Source organism: Mastigoproctus giganteus, chromosome 5, assembly GCF_048544385.1.
Source record: "Mastigoproctus giganteus isolate SK-2022 chromosome 5, ASM4854438v1, whole genome shotgun sequence".
NCBI lineage: Eukaryota > Metazoa > Arthropoda > Arachnida > Uropygi > Thelyphonidae > Mastigoproctus > Mastigoproctus giganteus.
The window spans coordinates 123,130,989-123,158,425 of record NC_143579.1 but is presented as its reverse complement, the minus strand read 5'-3'; the positions used below and the strand labels follow the sequence as shown (position 1 = coordinate 123,158,425).

The window sequence follows — 27,437 nt, the reverse complement described above, 5'->3', positions numbered from 1 at the left end:
ACGAAAATGCTCCAGCTCACCGCGCCACAGCCTGCACCGAATATTTGACCACGACAGGACTGAAACTTCTCGAGCACCCTCCCTACAGTCCAGACCTTGCTCCCTGCGACTTTGCACTGTTCCCGCATGTGAAAATGAAGCTAAAAGGGAGGCGGTTTTCCAGTGATGAGGACCTTCTACGGGCTTGGGACAACGAGTGTGCTTTACTCCCTAGTGAAACTTGGCAGAACTGGTTTAAAGATTGGTTTCGGAGGATGGAGAGGTGTATTGAATGTAGAGGAAAGTACTTTGAAAAAATTAAATAAACAAAGCTGTATTGCAAAACTTTCCTAGTATCCTTTGTATTATTTACTTGAGTCAGTTTTTTCCTTTCCTTTCCTACATTTATATCAAGTGTAAAATCTTACCATTCTGTGATCACTTCCAACATTTGCCATATTCAGGACGGTAACATCATTCACAATATATCTTCTGTTAGTGAGGATGAAGTCGATTTCATTAGTTGTTAATCCATTTGGACTCTTCCATGTCCACTTTTTTTCACCCTTTTCTTGAAAAAAGTGTTCATTAATGAAAATCCTTGAGATTCTGCAAATTCCACAAGTCTTTCACCTCTTTTATTTCTTTCATCAATTCCAATATTTCCTATAGTTCCTCTTTCTGCGCTGTTTTGCCTTTTTCCAATGTTAGCATTGAAGTCCCCCATAATAATAGTGTAGTGGGTTTTCTGCTCATCTAGAAGACTCTTAATTTCGGTGTACATTTCTTCAACCTCTTCATCATCGTGGCTCGATGTCGGTGCATAAATCATCATAATCTTTAGCTTGTACCTCTGAGAAATCTTGAGTGTTAGTTTTTACACCCTTGGTGATGTACTTTTGAATTCCAAAATGTTGTTTTTAAAATCTTTATGGACCAGAAACCCAACTCCACCTTCACTCCTTTCACTGTTTCCATTGGTGTACAGCAGATTTTCACTTGATAAACTTATAAGTGATTCATTTCTTCTTCTTGTTTCAGCCAAACCGATGATATTCCAATTCCCCTTTTTCTAATTTCTTTTCCAGCTCTAATATCCTGTCTTCAACGATGAGTGATCGTACGTTATAACAGTCCAAGTTCAGTTTCCGTGCATGGCAGCCTGGTCGTACCCAGAGATTCTTAGCACCCTCTGCTTCCACTCTGATCCTCTCGCTGCCGTATGAAGGATAGTGAAAGCTGCTGGGGACTGAGGGCTATTTGTAATGTTGTGCTCTGATATGCTGGAGGGTTTGGTCTTTTCCTCTTAACGCTGACGAGGCGTCTTGAAGAGAACCACTCTACACGTTCGTTGCCACCTAAGTGACGTAACAGGGCTTACCATCGAGAAGGTGTGCGTGAGTGGGTTTTCGGGAGCCAGGCCAACCGGACTTCTCCTAAATCTTCTGTAATAGAGAGATATTGGATCCATCAGTGTTTTAGGCTGAGTGTCTGATTAACACACAGAATACCTGTTGCCCTCTAAGCCCCTGTCGACTGTAACAGGATTCCAATGTTTTTCAAGTGTAGAAGGTGTCTTTTATTTATTTATTTATTTTTTTCATAAGTAGATATTTCCCTTTTAGTGTCCCAATAAATGATGGGCGATAGAGTATGTAGCTATCCCAACGAATTAACATCAAAAATTAATTGGCCGTAACATTATTCTTCAGGGGCTCGCATCCGGTGAGTATGGGCTTGGCATACCCAGGGTACTGAGTTGGATATCATCATTCTTCTTTTTCTTGGTTATTCCTTTTTCTCTCTCTCTCTCTGGGGAACTCAGGAATTTTTTTTTTTTTTTTTTTTTTTGGCCGGTGGACCATTATCATGGTGCACCGGCAAAAAAAAAAAAATATTAATGATAATTAATAATTTTAACGATAATTAAAATTATTATCATTAATAATAATAAAAAATATGAAAAAATATATATTTTTTTCCTGCGGCTATAATTAATTTTAATGTAATTGGGGTCGCGACGCTCTGTATGCCAATGTGCTCTTTAATAATTTACTGTTTTTGAAAATGGCATCTTCTCTGTCTTTATGTCGTGCTGTCGTTCGCACTTGTTTTGATTTATATGGGAATTCAAGATATGCTCGATTCCTGTATTATAATTCAGCTTATAATAGGTAAGCTCATGTTTTAGTATATTTTTCCAATTTTATATATATATATTTTTTTTTGAAAAAATGATATAATTTTTGTTAGTATTCTTCAAATACCTGATGCAAGAGGCCGGATTTATTACATATTGTGCAAGAAACCTTTACAAATAAAAATTAATTTAATCATTACAAATAAATCATTACATTTAATTAATCTTTATTTGTAAATTTACTGTATAATACATTTGTAGGAAACCACAAATTCCAGTTCTTGGCAATTAATGTCAGGTGATTAATATAATTAATATAATATAATTGTGATTAATATAATTAACTTATATAAATAAGGAAAGATAAAACGGAGGAATAAGTAAATAAGAAAGGTGAGAGAGAGGAAAAGGGAGAGAAAAAAAGAAAAACGTGAAAAATATGGAAAAAATGTTCAAGAACTAGGTCTACTGATAATCAAAAAAACCCACCAACCATGATGAACATTAGTTTTTAGCGACAAAATTAGTGATTTAGTGGTAAAAGTTGGGGAGGAAAAGGGAAATAAAGACAATAAATAGAAAATGAAGTAGGTCAAAAGAAAAAAAAAAAAAAAAATATATATATATATATAAATAGAATAAATATATAATACACTAGAAAAGAATATTGGGCTATACAAGTCCCGAGTTGCCACATTGCGGTCATGGCTGAGTTTGGGACGGATTCAAGCAAAAAGAAGTGTTGGTTTTTTGTTAATAGACTTTCGTTTTTGGCTAGTGAGAAATGGAGATCCACGTATCCACGTTCTGGAGTATTGTTGCATAACTTGCAACCTTGGTGTCTTCTTCAAGGTGTCCACCATCAGGATTATAGAAAATGACAGCAATATCATGCATCTGTTTTGGACTCAAAATACATGCCAAAAAGTTAGGTCAAAATAAGAGTAAAAAAATAATTAAAATTAGAAGTAACTTTTGATTAAATTTCACAAAATAAGTAATAATGAAGTTAAAGCCAAAACAAACAAATAAAGGTGGGGCGAAATATTTTGTAGTAAGCATGGTAGTTTGCAGTTGAACGACCCTACAGAGAACACAAGTACAACTACAGAAAAAGCATATACAACAGATAAAGAACTTGGTGCCAAACATTTGGTGATGAAGAACACACCAAAGGTTATACAACAATATTCTTTTCTAGTGTATCATATTTCTAGTTCTGCCATGGCTGAGTGGTCAGGCATTGAGGTTGCATAAGTATGTGACTTGAGTGACTGGGGTTCAAGCCCATGCCTACTAAATACGGTGACGTTTCTTGTGTGAACTCCTCTGATCATGTGGTCGTCCAGGCATATAAACATTAAAATTGTTTATTATAGAACTAGTAGTGATACTTTACAGTATTTTGTTCGTAGTGAACTACAAGGAGTATAATGAATAGTATCGATTTAATTGTATCTCATATTGTGACTACTTCACGAGTTGCCATGATATTGCACTACCTCAAATAAGTAACACTTCACTAATAGAGAAGTCTATTGTTACTTATTCTCAGCGAATGCCACCACCCAGACAGCACCATTTCAAGGCTTATTGGCCTTGAAACGGTGGCCTCGATTTGGGCTTATTGCCTACCATCAGTTGGTAGGTAGGTACCCTGGTCTTGTAATCATGCAAATGTAGTTATGAAGTGTAACTGGGTTGGCATAAATGCAGTTATGAAGTTAATACTTTATAACTGCATTTGGGTTAGCATGATTGCAACACCAAGGAACCTACTCACTCACCCACCGATGATAGGCCAATAAAGCCCTGAAACGGTGCTGTCTGGGTGGTGCTATCGCTGAGAATAACTAACAATAGTCTCTTCTATTAGTGAAGCATTACTTATTTAAGGCAGTGCAATATCATGTTAACCCATGAAGGTAGTCACACAATTAAATCGATGCCATCCATAATACTGCTTTGTAGTTTACTACGAATGAAATATTGTGAACTATCACTGCCAGTTCTGTAGTGAATTGCCAACCAAAGTCTTATGTGATTATTTATATATCTATTGTATTTATATAAATTTTTTAATTATTTTTTTATTTTGAGTTATTTCATATCCTTACTCTGTTCATTTTCTATTTGCTCATGCTTTTGTTTCCCTTTTTCTCTATTACTTTTATCATTAAACATATATATATATGTGTGTGTGTGTGTGTGTAAATGTAGGAGATTGTTTTCAATGTGGCTAGTAGATAGTATAATCAACCATAAGTCGAGATCATGGAATTGCAGTCATAAAATAATTCAATTTGAACTTGCAAAAATAAAGGTTAAAAACATAATATCAAAAATAATATATTAAAAGTACTTAATGTCGCAATTTCGATGATTTTAACGTCTTTCTCGAGGGCTAGCCGTCAAACCCAAGGAAAAAGCAGCAGGAAGTAAGACCTCTGTTTCTAACGTGAAATATATGTAGCATGTGGTAGGTATAACGAAATCAAGATTTTGTATCAGCACAGAAGCCGCGTTCGTCATAGCGTGTAGAGTATTGCTAACATAATGCCAACATATATTTCATGGCTGACCTGACAGAGGGATGATAAGCAGGAAAAAATTTACTGAAAGCCAATGGGGATAAAAAAAAAATTTACTAAGAGCTACTTCTGAAGCCCGTCTTAAATACTTTACCCAATAGCAGAATTATTTACAATAAACAGCCTGTAATAGATGCACTAAAATCTAATAACATTACTAGTATATCAATATGATTTTATCAGCCTTTTCACCAGCATAGACCTATGAAACTTGAAGACAGTCCTCAACAAACTGTACAACAGCTACAGACACATTACAAACTGCAAACCAGCATATTGGAACAGCCTGACCAACCTCTGCATCTCAAACAACTACATAACTGATGGAAAAACATCCTGGAAAAGGCCTCTGAGGTTGGGTAAATTCATGTCTTGGCGATAAATAAGCTCATACACCAACCGTTAATTGAAATAGCTCTTTACTGTGACTAGAATTTACAAATTAAAATAATATATTTACAATAAAATTTAATGTATAAAATAAAACTGCTATGATACACTATATAAGAATTAAAACTGTAATAAAATCATTGTAATAAAATTACCTAAAAATAAACTGGATTAAAAGCGATAAAACCTGTAGCTTTCGGAAGCATCAGCTTCCTTCCTCAACAGTAATAAATCTTCTGGCAACACTTCCTTATATATAACAGGCTCACGGTATTTTAGCACGTGGTTCCATCGGCGCATGGTCAGAACTGGAAGGTCTCTCTCATATTGTGGATTTATACTTCACAACTGGGTTTTCATCATTGCAACACCAGGGTACCTGCCCACCCACTGATGAGGAGCCAATAAGCTCCAAAACAGTGCCATATGGGTGATGGTATCTGCCGAGAATAAGTAACAATAGTCTTCTCCTATGGAGAAGTGTTACTTATTCGAGGTAGTGCAATATCATAGCAACTCGTCGTGAAGGTATTCACAATATGAGCTATACTTAATGATGCCAATTTGTAATTGGCTATATACAGAAACAATGCAAATGTACTAACTTGTACATTGGGCACTCCAAATTTTAAAGTATAAGAAAATAATTAACTATCTCCTAGATGGTGATTATATTAATAAAGTGACATCCTCTACATCCATACTGTGTATATAATGTATAGGCAATACCCAATGTCTCACAGTCTGGAAAACCTGTGCCCACTGATTGGTTACAAAGGAGTATTTTTCATTACTTTTAATTATTTTGTTAATTTTTATTAATATATTACATTACTATGTATAAAGGTTATAATGCTTAATAATAATGGTCTTCCTTCACCATTAACATTATTGGCTTAAACTTAAACACAAGGCATTCCCAGATTTACGTTCAGGGTTCTACTAGAGGAATGGGTTAGCAACCCTGAACCACCCGAGCACAGCTATTTCCACTCATCCTTACACCACTTTTTGCTGTTCTGAATCCCTACCTTTTATTTCTTGTGTGTGATTACGTTTCAAAAGCAATATCAAGATGCTATTTTCCTGCTGTATTTGCTGTTTTTGCCTTATACAAGATTCATCGTCTTTTTACTCTATTTTGCCAGTTATTGCTTCTCCCCCATCCTGGCACGTCTTACTTCATCATGTTTAATTCCTCCACCAACCCTGTACATCATACTGCATTCTAATGCCTGAGGTTGCTTTTACATATTATATAGTCATTGACATGAGCATGTAATGCCCTTTTTCTCCACTGCTGCACGCTAGCCTACAACGTATGGCTGTCTCCACGACTCCGGCATGGGTATACAGTAAGTACCGTTCCTGACCCTCTGTTCCAACTCTTTATTTCAGCCTTTAAGGTTATCATTTGCCATCAGCTTTTTGTAAATTTTTTACTACTTATAATTTTTACTACTTATCTCTTCGCCTCTGTCGGGTCAATCCTGAAATATACGTTAGCATTATGTACTCTACACACTACGATTAACCTGGCTTCCGTGCTTATACAAAAACTTGGTTTCTTTATACCACGTGCTATGTATATTTCATGTTCGAAAAAGAGGCCTTACTTCTTGCTGCTTTTTCCTTGGTTTTGACGGCTGGCTCTCGAGAAAGATGTTAAAATCATTGAAATTGCAACATGAAGTACTTTTAATATATTATTTTTGATATTATGTTTTTTTTCATTATTTTTGTGGTTTGAATTGAGTTATTTTATGACTGTATTCCACGATTTCAACCTATGGTTGATTATACTACCTACTAACCACTAGCCACATTGAAAACATAATCTCCTACATTTATACACTGGTGTTTAAAGAAAGTGCATCACCTAGGAATTTCACATTTCGAACCCTCTTTCGCGATGGTATGTTACATTAACGACTAGCATCACAAATAGACATATAAACAAAAGATATTAATTATTAATAGTTAAGGCAAAAGCTAAGTAATATTTGACGGTAATATTTGAAAGGGTGCAAGAATATTTGCTGATGCTATCGAGGCAGTGTTAGGTGGATTAGAAAACTGCTAGCCTGGGGGGGGGATAGGAGGACTAATAGATTAACAGTGGCCACTGGCAGAGGTGAAAGTGATTCTTGCACTGCTTCTATTGGAATGAGGAGCAGCCGGGAAAACAAGATGCAGGGTATTTCAGTGACTGCTGGGAGTCATTGCGGTACAAGTAAACACATGGGTTGTGTTAGGGTAGCTAAGAAGAGGAACAGGTGCATGTATACTTGCATGTACACCAATGCTAGGAGTTTGGTAAATAAATTTGATGAATTTGAGGTATTGCTCAAAACATCAAAGGCAGATATTGTTGGGATATCAGAGATGTGGAGTCACACAGATATAAGGAATGCAGAACTGGAATTTGGGGAGCACAATGTGTACAGAAAGGATAGATAGGATAGGAAGGAGGAGGGGTTATGCTATTAGTTAAGAAACACACAAAAACCAAGGAAGTGAAGCCAGTCGATATTGCTGTACAGTGCAGTGTCGAGTCAGTTTGGTGTGACATAAGCATTGAGAGTAGGAGTGTGCTATAGGCCTAATGACTCTGATGAGTATAATAAGAAACTGTACAGGGAAATAGTGGGCCAGTAAATCAGAGTGTCTTATAATGGGGGATTTTAATTTCCCAGATATTGACTAGAATTTGTGGGTTGGTCACTCGCACACTAGCAAGGCTTTTTGTGGATTTATTGGATGATTGTTTTCTACATCGCATGTTCAGGAGGCAACTAGAGGGAGTAATACTCTTGATCTGATTATCAGTAGTGATTCTTCATGCATTAAGAATCTGCAGATAAAGGAACCACTAGGTGGCAGCGATCACAGTTGTTGTTGGGATATCAGAGATGTGGAAGTTGTGTTGAAGTGGGATTTACTCAAAGCGGTAACTACCATCAGGGGTAAAGGGAACGGTTTTTGCTTTCGTAAAGACGACTACAATGGTCTGAGACAGTATTTAAATTCTATACAGTGGGACCAACTGATGATGTTACCAATAGCAAATTCAAAATGGGAAGAATTCAAAGAACTTACCTTGGAAGCTACTAGGCTTTACATACCAACTAAGAAATATTGTTCAAGGTGTAGGCTTAAATGGATGTCAGATGAACTAATTGAGACATATGGCAGAGAAGAAAAATGCATGGGATACATATAAATTAATGGGTGACATGGAAGCCTATGATAGATATAAGCTGGTCTGTAACCAAGTCACAAAGGAGATTAGGCAGGCAAAGGCAGATTATGAGAAATCCTTGGCAAAGAAAAACAGAAAAGAGTTCTTTACCTATGTAAACTCTAGAAGGAAAGGGATGAATCAGATTGGTCCACTGGATATTGATGGTTCAACAGTTGATGATCCTGCTCAGGTGGCTAACAAACTAAACGAGTATTTTGCATCTACATTCACACATGAGGAGTTATTCAGGAAGGGGAATGCCAGACGGGAAGTAAACTCGGGCAGTGAGCTATTTGATTTTGTAATAACTGAGAGGAAAGTGTAGGAGAAATTGTTGAGGATAAACATAAAGAAAGGCACCCGGGGTGGATGGGATCTATCCAGTTATATTAAAGGAGGCAGCAAAGGAAGTAAACAAACCCTTAGCCATAATTATGAGAGGTTTTTGGACTCAGGGGAGGTACCCATAAACTGGAGATGTACAAATGTGACCCCAATTCACAAAGGAGCATCAAAGGCTGACACAAGTAATTATAGACTTGTGAGTTTAACTTCTGTTCCAGGAAAATTAATGGAGGCACTGGTTAAAGAATCACTGCAGGATCATCTAGACAAGACTTCACTTATAGCTCGGACGCAGCATGGTTTTGTTAAGGGAAAGTCTTGCCTGACCAATTTTATTAGATACTATGATGCAGTCACAAAAGAACTGAATGCAGGGAATAATTTTGATATTATATATTTGGATCTTAGAAAGGCTTTGATACTGTTGCACATGGAGACTGCTGCACAAATTGGAGCAGTGTGGCATTGGAGGCAAATTGCTGCTACGGATAAAGGGATGGTTGAGGGGGGAGAAGACAGAGTGGTAATCAGTGGACACTGCTCATCATGGACTAATGTTATTAGTGGAGTCCTCAGGGTTCAGTGTTGGGTCCATTGTTGTTTTTTGTATTTATAAATGATATTGATGGTATATCAAGCTTAATATCTAAGTTTGCAGACAATACAAAGGTTGGCAGGGTTGTTAAGGACACTACTGATGCAGTGCTGCTGCAATAGGATATGGAAAGGTTGAGCAGATGGGCTGAGAGGTGGCAAATGAAGTTTAACATTGACAAATGTAAAGTACTACATATGGGAAACAGTAACCCCAGAGCAGCGTATCAAGGACCTGGGGGTAATTGTGCAGGCAGATATGAAGTTTTCTGAGCATAAGGCAATGGTCAGGCCACACCTTTTGTACTGTATACAGGTCTGGATTCCTCATTTCAAGAAGGATGGAGAGCTGCTAGAATGAGTACAGAGAAGGGCAACAAGATTAGTGAATGGAACAAAGAGTTGCTCTTATGAAGAAAGGCGTAAGTTTTGAAAATTACAGTGTCTGGAGACTAGGCACCGGCGAGGTGATCTGATTGAGGTGTATTGAATGGTTTGAGCATGCTCAATGCCGATGGGATTCTTCCTCTTGCTCAGAATAATCACCTGAGAGGGCATAAATTCAAATTGAGGAAAGACAGATGTAGGATAAATGTGTGGAAATTTGCCTTTAGCCAGCAGGTAGTTGGTTGGCGGAACAGACTTCCATCCCTTGTTGTGGAAGTTGCGAGCCTAAATGAATGTAAGGCTCAGCTGGACAGGTATTTCGAACGAATGGAGGGGTGAAATGGGAGTGGTTTTTTTTTTGGCTGATGCTGCATATGCTTGCTTTCTTGCATCATATGCCTCTACTAATGCTAATGCTTAAAAGGTGCTCTCCAAATATTCCAAAATTAGCATTTGCAACCTTTATGCAACAGCTTTGGTAAACATGACAATTATTGCTGAAATGTTATCAGAAGCCCTCAGTTAGCATTAGTAGAGGCATATGATGCAAGAAAGCAAGCTTATTCAGCATCAGCCAAAAAAAAAAAAAAACACACACCACTCCCATTTCACCCCTCCGTTTGTTCGAAATACCTGTCCAGTTGAGCTTTAAATTTGTTTAGGCTATCAACTTCAACAACAAGTGATGGAAGTCGGTTCCACCAACCAACCACCCGCTGGCCAAAGGCAAATTTCTGCACATCTATCCGACATCCGTCCTTCCTCAATTTGAATTTATGCCCTCTGAGGTGATTATTCTGAGCAAGATGAAGAATCCCATTGGCATTGAGCATGCTCAAACCATTCAAAGCCTTATACACCTCTATCAGATCACCTCGCCGGTGCCTAGTCTCCAGACTCTGTAATTTGCAAAACTTAAGCCTTTCTTCGTAAGAGCAACCCTTTGTTCCATTCACTAATCTTGTTGCCCTTCTCTGTACCCGTTCCAGCAGCTCTACATCCTTCTTGAAATGAGCCCTCCAGACCTGTATACAGTACTCAAGATGTGGCCTAACCATTGCCTTATACAAGGGAATAATCACCTCTTTATCCCTGCTAGAAAGCAGTTTGCTTCTGTTTATCATTTTAAATGGAAAACAAAATGAAAAGTTCACCAGGTGCAAACTAATATTTAGTCGAACTGCTTATGGACGGTGTGCTGCTGTCATCAGCAGCACACTGTTTGGTGTAAGGAGCATGTCCATTTGACATGCTCCTTACACCAAATTTTTTGTGTGAGGAGGGCTTCTTAGGATGACGGGCTACAAGTCCATTTGTGAAGAGTCTTCTGACTGTTACTGCACTTGCTACCACTCCTGTATGTTCTTCCCATTCTCTTTTCAGTTCAGACGAAGAAGCTTTACGTTTTTAAGGCATAAGCGCTTCAAAACACGTTCCTGTTTTGGTGTAGAGACTCGTTTGTGTCTGGTTCCTTTTTTCCTATCAGCAGATTTCTTTTAGCTTTCCAAGCTCTAGTATTCTTGAGTTTGGAAAGAAATCTACTCACTGTTGACTGATTACTCACTGTTGACTGATTACAAGACACTCTATAAGGAATGTGATGAGAAGAACATCCTGCCTCACGTAAAGCAACAATAGCACTCTTTCTGCATGGTGTCAACTGCACATATCTCACCATCCCGACACAAGCAAGGAATGACTGCAACTCTTGCAGAGCATGCTTATATAGCTAAAAGTAACAGCTGATGCAATATTACGTCATCACCAGTGCATGTCAATCTTATCCGTAAGAAATATTGCCATATATGTATGCACTGCCCAGAAAATTTCATATCTGACTGCACAATTACCTCCAGGTCTTTTTCATTCTTCATTTCCCTGCGTGTAGTACCGCACAGTTGTACTACACGCAGGGAAATGACAGTTGCAAAGTACTGCCACCCATGTGCAGTACTTTGCAGTTGTCAGCGTTAAACTTCAGTTTGCCACTTCTTAGCCCATCTGCCTAACTTTTCTAGATCCTGTTGCAGTAGCACACTGTCTTTACTGTCATTAACAACCCTGCCAACCTTTTTATCATCTGCAAACTTGGAGATTAAGCCTGATATACCTTCATTGATATCATCAATAAATAAACAAAACAGCAATGGGCCCCACACCAAATCCTATGGGAATCCACTAATAACATTAGTCCACGAAGAGCAATGTCCATTGATTACCATCCTTTATCGTCTGCCACTGAACTAATCTGTTTATTCGTATTAGCAATGGCCACATGGTGCAAGGAAGCCTGTGGCTTATGCTGCACCAGCCAAAATAATAATAAAAAATAAAAAATAAATAAAAAATAAATAAAATAAAATAATAAGAATAAAATAATAATAATAAGAAAAAAAGAATAAAATAATAATAAATAAGAGAAAAGGAAATGGACAACCTATGCATTTCCCTCCTCCCTTAGTAGTAGTAATGCTACTACTACTAAGAGAGGAGGGAAATGCATAGGTTGTCCATTTCCTTTTCTCTTATTTATTATATTATTTTATTTACGTTATTATCCAGCTGACCTTTAAATTTCCCCAGACTGTCAGCCTCTACCACCCATGTAGGTAGGTGCCTCTGTAGCCAGGTGGGCAGGAGCAGCAGTGCGTAGCACATGCTTCTTGATTAGACCGGGGTTTCAGCCCGTGCCTACCAAATACAGAGGATGCGGAAAGGTCAGGGAATGACCACCGTATATCCCCGGAGCAATATGGCCTTAGTTGCTAATGCTCCTAAAATCCAAATAACAAACAAACAATCCATGTAGGTAACTTATTCCAGTAATTTATAACTCGCTGGCTAAAATAAAACTTCCTGTAATCCAGTCTAAACAACTTGAAATTATGGCCCCTAGTTCTAGAATCATTTATAACTGTGAAAATTTCATCCTTATTCATTTTGCTTATGCCTCTCAGAACCTTAAACACCACCTCAATGAAGTCTCCCCTAAGGTGCCTAGTTTCCAAGCTCTGCAACCAACATATTCAAAGTCTTTCCTCGTATGGATGCCCTTTTGCCGATCTCACCAGGCGAGTTATCCGTCTTTGGACCCTTTCAAGAAGAACAATGTCTTTCTTTAGATGCAGTCTCCATACATGAACACAGTATTCCAAGTGTGGGCTAACAATTGTCTTATATAATGGGATTATGACGTCCTTATCTCTAATAGCGATCGTTCGATAAATCATCGATAGGACACCACGGGCCCTCCTTGCAACCAGTCTACAATGCTCGGAGAACTTCATATCTGACCGTATTGTAATACCCAAGTCCTTTTCCTTCACTACTGGCTTTAGTTCAATCCTGCCAAGTGTATAAGTTATTTTGGGGTTACTGTTCTCCAGGTGCAATACCTTACACTTTGCTGGATTAAAGCATAGTTGCAATTTTTCTGAGCATCTGTGATGTCTATCTAGGTCATTCTGAAGAAGCTCTGTTTGGGCCAATCATTAACTACTCTACCAATTTTTACATCATCTGCAAATTTAGCCATCACACCCTCTATCCCTTCATCAATGTCATTTATGAAAATCAAAAACAACAGTGGTCCTACTACTGATCCTTGGGGAATCTTACTTCTTAAATCAACCCAATCTGAGGAATAACCATTTATCACAACCCTCTGCTTCCTGCCCTGAAGCCATCCAGCTATTCATCTAAAGATTTTCCCTGTGATTCCAACCTGTTTCAGCTTATAAAGTAACCGCTCATGTGGAACTGAGTCAAATGCTTTGCTGAAATCCAAATAAACAATGTCAAAATTATTCCCAAAGTCCAGCTCTTGAGTGACCCTGTCTAAATAGCTAATCAGATTAAACATGCTTTTCCCTTTACAAAACCATGCTGAGTATCCTTCAGAATTCCATTTCTATCTAAATGATCCTGAATTCCAACTTTGATCATAGTCTCCATGATTTTCCATGCTACTGAAGTCAAATCTAACCAGCCGGGAATTTCCCACTTCACTCTTAGAATCACCCTTATGTATTGGCGATATATTGGCACTTTTCCAATCCAACGGAATCACTCCCGAGTCCAGTGATGCTCGCATAATTAGCCTTAACGGTTCAATGCACTCACTTGCCTCCTCCCTAAAAATTATAGGGTATATGCTATCAACCCCAGGAGCCTCACTGTCTTGTAGGCTCGAAAGTTTTTTTATTAAATAAACATGTGAAATTTAAACATCATTAATTACGTTTTCTTCAACTTCCCTCCCATAATTTCTCATTGACGTAAAGGGTTTTTCTTCTGTAAATATTGATGCAAAGTAACTGTTGAGTTCATCTGCAACTTCAGCTGGGATATCTAATACCTCTCTCTCTCTTCATCGTCCACCGTAGAACTCCATGATCACTTCCTGCTACTGGTTCCTGTACTGTCAGCTCTACCATGTCATCTGGTTCATGGGTAATAGCCCAAGCTGATAGAAATTTCCCCCCCAAAGACTTGCAGATCCTTTAAGTCTTGAGTTAATCAAGTAATCTGACTTTCAGCATATAATGTCATTACTATTCCACGTCCATTACATGACGGTCCAATCTGGTTTGTTCTTCTCTTCTTTGCTTTTGTATGTGAAGAATTCCTTCCCCCCCCTTGCTCTCTTTGCCAGTGGTTTCTCATAATCTGCCTTTGCCAGCTAAACCTTTTCTGTGGCATACTTCTGTACTTTTTATTACTCTGTAACTTTTCTATGCCGTCTTTTTCTCTCAAGTAATCTGGCAACTTCTTTATTCATCCAACTTGGAATCCTTCTCGTGGAGTATTTTTTTTAATGGTATATATGCATTCAAGACTTCAGTGATTAATGTTTTAAAGGTATACGATAGTTCGATGGTATCACTCTCTCTGAGATATCTACCCAGTTAATAGAGGCCACCTTAAGCTGTCGTAATTTCCTTTCCTGAAGTTATAACCCATTCTTTTGCCTTTAACTACTGCTATCTCTCTCTCTCTCTCTCTCTCTCTCTCTCTCTCTCTCTCTCTCTCTCTCTCTCTCTCTCTCCCTCCATCGTAGAACTCCATGATCACTTTCTGCTACTGATTCCTTCCTGTACTGTCAGCCCTATTATGTCATCTGGTTCATGGGTGATAGGCCAAGCTGATAGAAATTTCCCCCCAAAAGCCTTGCAGATCCTTCAAGTCTTGAGTTAATCCACAAGGCTTTCAGTATATAATCCCTCCTATCATGCCATGGGCAGAACTGTAGACGTAGACATCGTGACCCACTCGTGGCATTTCTTTAGCATGGTCCTATATTTGTCTACCAAATTGTCAGATCGTGTATGTTTAATGTCATTAGTCCCCACATGAATAATAATATTTTATTTACCCCTCTTAAAATCTGACAATCTGTTGGTGACATCATTAATAGTTGCTCCTGGCAGACATACTCTGGTTCTAGTCCACCTAACCTTATTACAAAAAATATTTCCCATTTCCCTGACAATGGAGTCCCCTAATAAAACAAAGTCCTTTTGAACCAGATTAGTTTGCACCTGGTTATTCTGTTCTGGAACCCGAATCGGGAGTGCATCACTTGGTATGTTGCTAGAGTCATGAGTCCCTGACGAGCTCCCAGTTACATTATTCTTGAGGGTAAGAACCCGTTTTTTTCAGTCACTCAAATTGTTCTAGCAATGCTCCAAATTGTAACTTAGTTCGGTGCACTCCTTACAGCGGTGACAAAGAAAAGAATCTCCAAATGAGCTAAGATTATCTACTAGGTCGACCTTGAAATACATGTCACAGGTTCTGCAGGGGATAAAATCATGATTCACCATCGGCTATTTTCATGAGTCGTGGTACCCTCTGACGAAGTGTTCAAGGTGGATCTTGTAATAACCATTTTAAAATTTACTAATTATTAATAAAAGAAACTTTGAAATAATTATATTTATAATATTAAAAAAATCAAACTATTACAGGAAAAGAAAAAAACTTGTTAAAATAAACTTTACGGTATACTAAATAACCTCTGAAATCCTGCTGTAATCCCCTTTTATCTATACTTCTATACTGTATCTATGAAGAGCTCTAATATGCAAGTCTGCTCGCTGTGAATGCCAACAGTAGAATGACTTAATGAAATCCAAGTATATGATATCAAAATTATTTTTTGCATCCAGTTCCTTTGTAATTACATCATAGTATCCAAACAAATGGTCAGACAAGACCTCCCCTTAACAAATCCATACTATGTCTGAAATATTACTGAAGTCTTGTCTAGATGATCTTGCAATGCTTCTTTAACCAGTGACTCCCTTATTTTCCCCAGAATAGAAGTTAAACTAACAGGTCTATATTTATTTGTCACCCTTTGCACCCCATTGTGAATTGGGGGATACACTTGCACAACTCCAGTCCATGGGGACCTTCCATGAATCTAAAGACACTCATAATTATGGCTAAGGGTTTGCTTACTTCCCTCGCTGCCTCCTTCAATATAACAGGATAGATTCCATCCACCCCAGGTGCCTTTTTTATGTTTAACTTCAACAATTTCTTCTCCAATTTGCTCTCCGTTATTACAAAATTATTTAGCTCCTTGTTAGTTTAGTAATCTTCTGTCCTACCCTTCCTTACAGAATTCCTCATGTGTGAATGTAGATACAAAATACTTATTCAGTTTGTCAGCTTTCTGAGCAGGATCATCAACAGTCGAACCATCGATATGAAGTGGACCAATCTGATTCATCCCTTTGCGTCTAGAATTTACATAAGTAAAGAAGTCTTTGTTGTTTTTCTTTGCACCCTTTGTCAAGGATTTCTTGTAATCAGCTTTCACTTGCCTAAACATATTTAATGAAATTCTAAAAACTGGCTCCATGCCTTTAATCTGGAAATCCTACTATGTCAAACCAATTCCAAATCCTCAAAATGTCTGAAGGATTATAGACCAATCTTGATTGGGTGCTCGTTTCTGAAAGTTTTCAGAAAAGGTATTCATACAAGACAAGTGATCCCTGTTGCAGCCATAGAGAAGTGAGAGAATCTTTATTGCAACATAACCTACATAACCTATAAGAGAAAAAGCAGTATGTACTGGAACTTAAGAACAAGTTTGAGCTTCTGCAGACTGCTCAGGACCAAGATATCGACGAGGAATATTACAACTTTCTGAAAGTGATAAAGCCCAAGAAACCTATAGGGAAAAAGAAATCCAAAGAAGAAAAAATTAGTCAAGAAACACTTGTCATGATGAATCGAAGACGACAAATGAAAAGCAAGAAAAACACTGACAGGGAGAAAATTGAGTATACTGAGTTATGCAAAGCCATTAGAAAGAGACTCAGAGAGGACATAAGAAGATTTAACACAAGAAAAGTAGAAAAAGCATTAAGGGAAAACAAAGGATTTAAATCAGCAGCCATGAGCAGTAATACAGAAAGACAAATGATGCTGAAACTGAAGAATAGCATTAGCATTAGTAGAGGCATTTGATGCAAGAAAGCAAGCTTATGCAGCATCATCCAAAAAAATTAAAGTAAAATAAATAAATAAAAAATAACCGCTTCCACTTCACCCCTCTGTTCGTTCGAAATACCTGTCCAGCCGAGCCTTAAACTTATTTAGGCTATCAACTTCCACAACAAGGGATGGAAGTCTGTTCCACCTACCAACCACCCGCTGGCTAAAGGCAAATTTCCGCACATCTACCTTACACCTGTCTTTCCTCAATTTGAATTTATGCCCTCTCAGGTGATTATTCTGAGCAAGAGGAAGAATCCCATCAGCATTGAGCATGCTCAAACCATTCAAGGCTTTGTACACCTCTATCAGATCACCTCGCTGCTGCCTAGTCTCCAGACACTGTAATTTGCAAAACTTAAGCCTTTTTTCGTAAGAGCACCAATTTGTTCCATTCACTAATCTTGTTGCCCTTCTCTGTACTCGTTCCAGCAGCTCTACATCCTTCTTGAAATGAGGTCTCCAGGCCTGTATACAGTACTCTAGGTGTGGTCTGACCATTGCCTTATACAAGGGAATAATCACCTCCTTATCCCTGCTAGAAAAATTCCTATATATCATTGACAATACACCATGAGCTACTCTTGCAGCCTGTCTGCACTGCTCAGAGAACTCCATATCTGCCTGCACAACCACCCCCAGGTCCCTTTCATTCTCTACCACTGTCAGTGTAGTACCACAGAGTTGATACGTTGCTCTGGGGTTGCTGTTTCCCATATGTAGTACTTTACATTTGTCAATGTTAAACTTCATTTGCCACCTCTCAGCCCATCTGCTCAACCTTTCCAGATCCTGTTGCAGCAGCATAGTGTCAGTAGTGTCCTTGACAACACTGCCAACCTTCGTATCGTCTGCAAACTTGGACATTAAGCTTGATATACCATCATCAATATCATTTATAAATACAGAAAACAATAAAGGACCAATACTGAACCCTGAGGGACTCTACTAATAACATTAGTCCACAACGAGCAGTGTCCATTGATTACCACTCTCTGTCTTCTCCCCCTCAACCACCCCTTTATCCATAGCAGCAATTTGCCTCCAATGCCACACTGCTCCAATTTGTGCAGCAGTCTTCCATGTGCAACAGTATCAAAAGCCTTTCTAAGATCCAAGTATATAATATCAGAGTTATTCCCTGCATCCAGTTCTTTTGTGACTGCATCATAGTATCCAATCAAATTGGTCAGGCAAGACTTCCCCTTAACAAAACCATGCTGTGTCTGAGCTATAAGTGAAGTCTTGTCTAGATGATCCTGCAGTGCTTCTTTAACCAGTGCCTCCATTAATTTTCCGGGAACAGAAGTTAAACTCACAGATCTATAATTACTTGTGTCAGCCTTTGATCCTCCTTTGTGAATTGGGGTCACATTTGCACATCGCCAGTCCATGGGTACCTTCCCTGAGTCCAAGGAAGCTCTCATAATTATGGCTAAGGGTTTGCTTACATCCTTTGCTGCCTCCTTTAATATAACTGGATAGATTCCCTCCATCCCAGGTGCCTTTCTTGTGTTTATCTTCAACAATTTCTCCTCCACTTTACTCTCAGTTATTACAAGATTCTCTAGCTTACTGCCAGAGTTGAATACACCTCTGGCATTCCCCTCGCTGAATAACTCCTCATGTGTGAATGTCGATGCAAAATATTAATTTAGTTTGTTAGCTACCTGAGCAGGATCATCAACAGTTGACCCATCGATATCAAGTGGACCAATCTGATTCATCCCCTTCCTTCTAGAGTTTACATAAGTAAAGAACTCTGCTGTTTTTCTTTGCATCCTTTGCCAAGGATTTCTCGTAATCTGCCTTCGCCTGCCTAACCTCCTTCGTAACTTGGTTACAGATCAATTTGTATGTATTCCATGCATTTTTCTTCTCTGCCATATGCCTCATTAGTTCATCTGACATCTATTTAGGCCTAAACCTTGAACAATATTTCTTAGTTGGTATGTAAAGCCTAGTAGCTTCCAAGATAAGTTCTTTGAATGCTTCCCATTTTGAATTTGCTGTTGGTAACATCATCAGTTGATCCCACTGTATAGAATTTAAATACTGTCTCAGTCCACCATAGTCGCCTTTACGAAAGCAATACCCCTTCCCTTTACCCCTAATGGTAGTTACCTCTTTGAGTAAATCCCACTTCAGAACACTGTGATCACTGCCACCTAGTGGTTCATTTATCTGCAGATTCTTGATGCATGAAGAATCACTACTGATAATCAAATCAAGAGTATTACTCCCTCTAGTTGCCTCCCGAACATGCTGATGTAGAAAACAATCATCCAATAAATCCACAAAAGCCTTGCTAGTGTGCGAGTGACCAGCCCCCAAATTTCAGTCAATATTTGGGAAATTAAAATCCCCCGTAATAAGACTCTCTGATTTACTGGCCCACTATTATCTCTGTACAGTTTCTTATTATACTCATCAGAGTCATTAGGCCTATATCACACTCCTACTCTCAATTTTGATCTCCCAATGCTTATGTCACACCAAACTGACTCGCCACTGCACTGTCCAGCGATGTCGACTGGCTTCACTTCCTTGGATTTTATGTGTTTTTTAACTAATAGCATAACCCCTCCTCCCTTCCTATCCTGTCTATCCTTTCTGTAGACATTGTACTCCCCAAATTCCAGTTCTGCATTCCTTATATCTGTGTGACACCACGTCTCTGAAATCCCAACAATATCTGCCTTTGATGTTTTGAGCAATACTTCAAATTCATCAAATTTATTTACTAGACTCCTAGCATTGGTGTACATGCAAGTATACATGAACCTGCTCTTCCTCTTAGCCACCCTAACACAACCCATGTGTTTACTTGTACCCCAATGATTCCCAGCAGTCTCTGAAATATCCTGCATCTTATTTTCCAGGCTGCTGCTCATTCCAATAGAAGCAGTGCAAGAATCACTTTCTCCTCTGCCAGTGGCTACTGTTAATCTATTAGTCCTTGTATCCCCCCAATCTAGCAGTTTTCCGACCCTCCTAACGCTGCCTCGATAGCATCAGCAAACATTCTTGCACCCTTTCTATTTAAGTGTATCCCATTCCTGTAGAAGCAGTCTCTCCTGTTAACAAGTACAGACCAGGCTGAAAATAATTCTACCCCTTGAGCCCTGCACAATCTTTCCAGGGCCGAATTGATCGACAAGGCTCTCATCATATACTCCCTCCTATTGTGTCTGGGCAGAATTGCAGACACTTTCAAATTCAACCCTAATTCACGGCTTTTTTCATCAGTGACCTGTACTTGTTAAGTAATTTCGCCGGTCTCCTACTCTTAATATCATTAGTGCCAACGTGTACAACTATATCACCTTTTGTGCCCTTAAAAGATGATATCCGCTCTACAACGTCATCAACCTTTGCCCCTGGCAGACATACCCTGGTCCTGTTCCACCTATCCTTTTTACAAAGCATGTTTCCCGTTTCCCTGACAATAGAGTCACCAACAACTACTAGTTCCTTTGGGACCAGCGCATTCTGCCTTGGGGGCTGCCGCTGTGTTGTACGATAACCAAGTGCAAGCTCTGGCATTGGTGTGGGCAGCTGAGAGCTTGATGGGCCCCTCACTTGTAATCCTTCGAGGGCATCCACCCTGTTCTTCAAGCTCTCATATAGGCCCATAACAATGCTGATTTGATGCCTGATTTCCTTACACTCCTTGCATCGCACACATACAAAGACATCCCCCATGGCAGTATCATGTCCCATACCTGACTGCTCCGCAAACATCAAGCAAATAGTGCATCTTAAAAGGCTGTGATTCAGAGGGCAGCTGCCCCCCTCGGTTCTCCTCTGAGCCACAGCATTCCCATTAGCTTGAGCCTTTTGCTTTGCTGCTCTGGTTTGAGTCATGATTTCGATTTACTTTCAATAAAAATTTCAGTTTCAGTACAAAATTAAATCCTAAACTTGTCAATGTGAATGGAGAGAATAGCGATGGTAAACAGCAGAGAAGGCATAATTCAAATAGCAGAAGACTAGTATAGAGAATTATACAAGGAGCAGGGGAATGATGCCAGCAGTGGGGAAGATGGATTGCAAAGTAGCAACACATACGCATACCCGATATTCTTCCTGATGAGGTAGAACATGCGTTGAAGAAAATGAAGAATCAGAAAGCCCTGGGGGAAGATGAAGTTACTGTAGAGTTGTTAAAATTGGGAGGAAAAGACATAACACAAAAACCGGGAAGGCTCTTCACAAAGTGCATTAGAAAAGGTGTGACGCCTAAGCAGTGGAATAAAGCAATCATAGTTTTGCTGCATAAGAAAGGAGATAAATCAGAAATTGGAAATTATAGACCAATTAGCTTGTTATCCCACATCTACAAGTTGTTCACAAGGGTCATTACTAACAGATTAGAAAGAATACTTGATGAGAATCAACCGAAAGAGCAAGCTGGCTTTAGGACAGGATTCTCAACTATGGATCACCTTCATGTAATATCACAGATAATGGAGAAAGCAAGTGAATATAAAACACCATTATGCCTGGAATTTGTGGATTATTAAAAGGCATTTGACTCCATACAGCATAAGGCAATGTTTCGCGCACTGCAAAGATAAGGCATAGATACCCCATATATTATGATTTTGAAGAAAATATATGAGAGTGCTACCTTCTTTATTAGACTAGATAAAGACAGTATGAAATTTAAAATTGAGAAAGGAGTTCGACAAGGAGACACAATATCTCCGAAGCTGTTTACTGCTGCCCTTGAGGAAGCTTTCAGAAGATTAGACTGGTCGCAGAAAGGAGTCAATGTGAACGGAGAGTACCTAAACCATTTATGATTTGCAGGTGACATTGTGGTCATAAGCCACGATCCCAAAGAATTAGAGGAAAATCTTAATCAATTATGCACGGTTAGTAAGGATTTTGGACTAAAGATGAATATGGCTAAAACAAAAGTAATGATGAACAAGTATGCCACAGAAAGGGAAATAATGATTGAAGGAGCAGTAATTGAAAAGGTGGAGTCATATACTTATCTGGGACAAGTTATTAGCTGTAATAATAATAATAAATGGCTGGAAGTCAAGAGGAGAATAAATTTTGGATGGATAGCATTCAGGAAATATAGTCACATATTGAAGAGCAATATCTCAGTTTGTCTGAAAAGTAAAATAACGAACCAATGTATACTCTCCACAATGACTTATGGAAGTGAAACTTGGGCACTAACCAAAAGAATGGAAGAGAAGCTGAGAACTACACAGCGAAGAATGGAACGAATTATATTGGGAATCAGACTGTTAGATAAGAAGAGAAACACATGGATTAGGCAGCAAACTCAAGTAAAGGACATTATTATCAAAACTAAAGAACTAAAATGGTCTTGGGCAGGACGCATAGCTCGAAGACATGATGACAGATGGACTAAGAAAATAACAGAATGGTATCCAAGAGGAGCTAGAAGAAAACCTGGAAGACAAAGGCGGAGATGGATAGATGAAATTCATGAGTTTGTGGGTAGTAAATGGATGGCCAGTGCTCAAAACAGAAGGAACTGGAAAGTTGCTGGAGAGGCCTTCATCCTGCAGTGGATTGAAAATGGCTGATGATGATAAACCTACATATCCACAGTCATTAGTGAGTGGTCTTCCCTCATTAACCTGCTCCAAACTCTTTGAAATACAATCCACAATTAAGACATAAAGGCTCCAGATGAACCTCTCAGTAAACGATCTCCTGCACAGACTGCAGTTTCATATCAATATTACTGGAAACCTTCAGACTTTGTCTGGAATTCTAACCAATAGGGTACTGCTGGTTTATCTCAATGGTGAGCAGCTAACTCTTAAAGGAACTAGAGGAGTTCTGCAGGGTGGAGTTTTGTCCTCTAAACTGTTTGTAGCAGCACTTAAATTTTCTTGTCAGAAAATCCAAATTTTTTGGTATATGCTGATGACCTCTTGAAGAGCATATAATCTAATGTAAAATTGGTTTTAATTTTCCTGTGGTCCAGTTTGCTGGTAACGTCATTTTCAGTCAGCAGAACAGCAAAGCTCATAACTTGTTCATGGAGCATCATTAGCTGCATGTAAAGTTTTAACCAACTTTAATTATGTAGCCAGGCACTTAACTCCGATGCTTGTACCATAGTATGCTCATTTGAGTTAATGTGGTTAAGTACAGATGACATGATTTTCTTGTATTATTTTCTACCTTTTGAACTTTTCTGACTGTCCTGGAGTATAAACAGAATATTTGTTCTCCCACAATTTTCTGTCTGGCATATAGCATACTTAAATTTTTTTTTTTTTTTTTTTTTTGTTTTCCAACTAGGGTAATAGTGCCCAAGGCAATTTGGCACTTGTCTTGTTCTAGGCCTCTTTTTTTTTTTTTTTATGAAAACCCCAAACACGGGAGGTATTAGAACCTATAGTACTTAGTACCATGCTTGGGTTGGAGGTTGAGAAGACGAAAGAAGATATTTGTTGACATTAGACTGTAATTTTCGGGAAATACGTGTGAAGGAAGGTTGTTCCAGAAAACGGCAGTTGAATGAATAAACGAGGAAGATGAAAAGTTGGTTCTGTGAATTTGAAGTTGGACAGTAAATGGATGTTGGCTGGTGGCGGCACGTATTCGGACTGTTTTGAAAATGGAGAGCTTGAATTACAGAAGCCAATTCAGAAGAATAGTGACCATGGAAATATCTGTAGAAAAGGCATGCAGCAGAAACAGTATGTCTATGAGACAGAGTGCAGAGACTCTTAGAGAGGAGTCATCAATTAACCTAACTGCCTTCTTCTGAATGGAATCGAGAAGCCTGAGAGAAGTTTTGGGAGCACCGCACCAGATGTGGTAACAATATTCCATGGTAGGGCAGATTTGCGATTTGTACAGAGTGAACAGCTGTTTGGAAGAAAGGTAACGCCAAGAGCGAAAGAGGAAACCAAGTTTTTTAGATGCAGAGGAAGCAATATTTGTAATGTGCTTATGCCAAAAGAGATTAGAAGTTAGGGTAATCCCGAAAACAGATATATCATTTTGTCTAGAAATCGGAGTGTCACCAAAGATAAGCATAGGAGCAGAAGAATCCTTTTTAGCATTAGCAAGGACACATGATGCAAGAAAGCAAGCTTATATAGCATCAGCCAAAAAAAAAAAAAAAAAAAATCCCTTATTTCACCCATCCCCTTGCTCCAAACGTTTGTCAAGTTCTGCCTTGAATCTATTTAAGCCAGGTGTCGCCAAACTTCTTTGACCATCGACCCCTTCAAGAGTTTCTTGACTTTTTATCGACTCCCTCTATTTTACTATTATGTAATTATAATAGAACAAGCAAAAAACATGTTTATGTGAGTTTTTAGATTGTTTATTTTATAGTTAGTTTTTATTGTATGTATAATATAGTATATATTATTATATTGTTGTTGTTGTTGATATGGGGGTTTGATGGCGCATAAGCTACTTTGACTATAATATGCCTATATTATTATATTGGCTTAACGTAAAAGTGATACGTTTTTGTTTTCGACGTCCTTCTTAACATTACATATTTGATAGGAGGGATAAATAATATATAAAATTTAATTTAGATAACAAAACAATAATAATACAATAATACAATCTTCATTATATACAGGGTGATTCACTACCAGTGTGACAAACTTGCAGGAGGTGTAGGGGCCACAAAGACGAATCGGAATCACATAGCATTGCAGGGTCCGAAATGCAGCGTGAACAGCGATCCCGCTGGAAGTTAGCATTTGCGAACCGTTTCTGTTGAAGAAACCAAGTAGCAAAAGTCCTCTGGAGTGGATAATCCGCAGGCTCCAATGATTGGACGTATGAACTCATTTGGTTTGTTGACAGTATCCCCCATACAGTGGATTGGGAAATACCCAATCGTTGGCCTATCGTTCGAGCACTCGTACTCGGATTGCCTTCTGGCAAGACGTAGGACATTCTCCTCATTGTCTGGCGTCCTCGCCATTCGCTCTCGATTCATGGTACCTCTCGTGAAACAATCAGTCTCACGGGTGAAAATCGTATGATGAGGAGCACACCTGTGCGGGAAATGTTCCTGGTACAAGCGCAGAGCGGCGCGCTCGTTAGTTCGCAGCTCCATACACGAGATGCATGTCGGCCAGTTCAACGTTTGAATACTCGTCCATCCTACTGCCTCGGGAACCGGTTCGCAAATGCTGACTGCCAGCGGGATCGCTGTTCACGTGACCTCCCATTCAATGTCCTCTACCACATGACGAAGTCATTTCAGACCCTGCAATGCTATGTGATTCCGATTCGTCTTTGTGCCCCTACACCTCCTGCAAGTTTGTCGCACTGGTAGTGAATCACCCAGTATATGAAAATAAGACTTTTATTAACTTAGTATACAAATTACTAACGTTGTCAATGTGAAGGAACTCTTGACAAGATTAGCAATGTTGGGTTCAAAATTAGTAAGTTTCAGCCTTAAATTGCCACAGAATTCTATATCTAGCTTATTTCTTTGTTTTGTTAAAATGGAATTAACATGGCTGAAACCAGCTTCAACCATGTACGAGCTTGGAAATGCAAGCAAAAAGGGGAGTACCGCTTCAGAAAGTTTTGGATATTTCTTTACAACATTTATATTCGTTCAAAAGTAACTTCAAGTCCTATTTTTAAAAAGCGTCTTAGCTTCAAGATCAACTTGACAATTCAGTAAGTTCATCTTGTAAGTTACATTCGATATTTTCAATATCTGCAGAAAATGCGTAATAATCCAATCTGGAATGTGCATGTTTTCAAAATCTGCGAAGCGCAATTTAAAATCATCGCTCAAATTTTGAAGATGTTTTGTGTATATTTCTAAGTCTTCATCTTTTGCTTCCAATTGCCGTAGATTCGAAAAGTACTGAAAATCTTTTCGTAACAATGATAATTTAAATAAGGCTAATTTAGCTTGGAAGCCTAAAAGAATCGTCCAAGCTTGAATAATCGTGATATCTTTACCTTGTAGACGGGTCTGTATGTCATTAAATTTTGAAAATAAGTCCGCCAAGTAGAAAATATGATTCTTATTTCTCTTCAGTTCATCACTCAAAAACACATTAACATCTGTAAGAAACTCTAGGGTTGAGTTGAACAACTCAACAAATCTTTGTAGACTTGCACCTCTAGACAACCATCTTACTTCAGTATGCAAGAGTAATTGGTTTGATACTTCATAATTTTTTTCACAAAGTTTGGCAAACAATAGCGATTTAAGAGGATGAGCTCTAATTTGATTAATAGATTTAATACACACTCTTAGAGTATCATGCAGTTCATCACTGAGAGTTTTTGCCACCAAATGGTTTCAGTGCAACACACAATGAATAGTACGTGCACTTTGAACTTTTTCTTTCAGAAAGGCAGCGAAATCTCAATAACAGCTCACCATTGCAGGTGTGCCATCTGTGGCTACTGCTGTTATATTAGTAAATGGAATATCATACTTATTTAAATATTCCTCCAATCACTGAAAAATTGTCAATCCCGTTCCATCACTTTCAAGATATTTTGCAAATAAAAATTTGTCAATAATTTTATGTTTGGTTTTACTATAATATCTTACACAAGCCATAAGAATAGAAGAACTATCGAATGTAGATTCATCAAGTTGGTTGGAGAACTTACTATTTTTGAGTTCTGATACTACAGTTTTTTTCTACATCTTCAGCCATTTCACCAGTACGCATTTTCACGGTATTCACACTCAATGGTAAGCATTCTCAGGCAGATCATTTTTGTTTTTATTGATTACTAACAACATTGTTCCTTTTAGAAAAATTGTTTGTAACATTGCTTATGCTGTATTTGTGAATTTTGAGTTGATTTCCTTTTAGGAGAAAAGGGTCTTTTGTGGCATCTTCTGGTTCTCTTGCATCTGATAAAAATTCCCTCTCTCCAGAAAATGGAAGAGATATATCACTCCAATCTGAATCCCAAAGGGAAACATCAGCTGATGAGATTGAATCTCCAGCTGTTAAGACATTAAAAGAAGAGTATAAAAAATTATTGGAAAGGATAAATGAAATAGATGTAAGTGTATTTCAGTTTGAAATAGAAGTAACTCATTTAACTTAAATGATATGTAAATTTTGTAATTATAAAAACATGCCACGTTTGTGATATTTAACTCCTATAGTTCAGTTTTTTTTTTTTGTATACTTAGTTGGTGAAATGAAACACAAATTGTGTAATATAAACTTAAGTTATTAAAAAGGATATCACAGCATTGCCCATGTGTATATGTATTTAC

The 27,437-nt window shown here is 38.4% G+C and overlaps 1 protein-coding gene across 1 annotated transcript in view; it reads left to right on the top strand.

Moving 5' to 3' along the window:
- Positions 1-2,044: 2,044 nt before the first annotated feature.
- Roe1 (grpE protein homolog, mitochondrial Roe1) overlaps positions 2,045-27,437 on the top strand; it is a 51,393-nt gene continuing 26,000 nt past the window's right edge. Inside the window, exons 1-2 of the mRNA XM_090373441.1 lie at positions 2,045-2,153; positions 27,022-27,217. Of these exons, the coding sequence (XP_090229567.1) occupies positions 2,047-2,153; positions 27,022-27,217 (303 nt within the window). The 5' untranslated portion in view covers positions 2,045-2,046. The remainder of the gene's footprint in view (positions 2,154-27,021; positions 27,218-27,437) is intronic.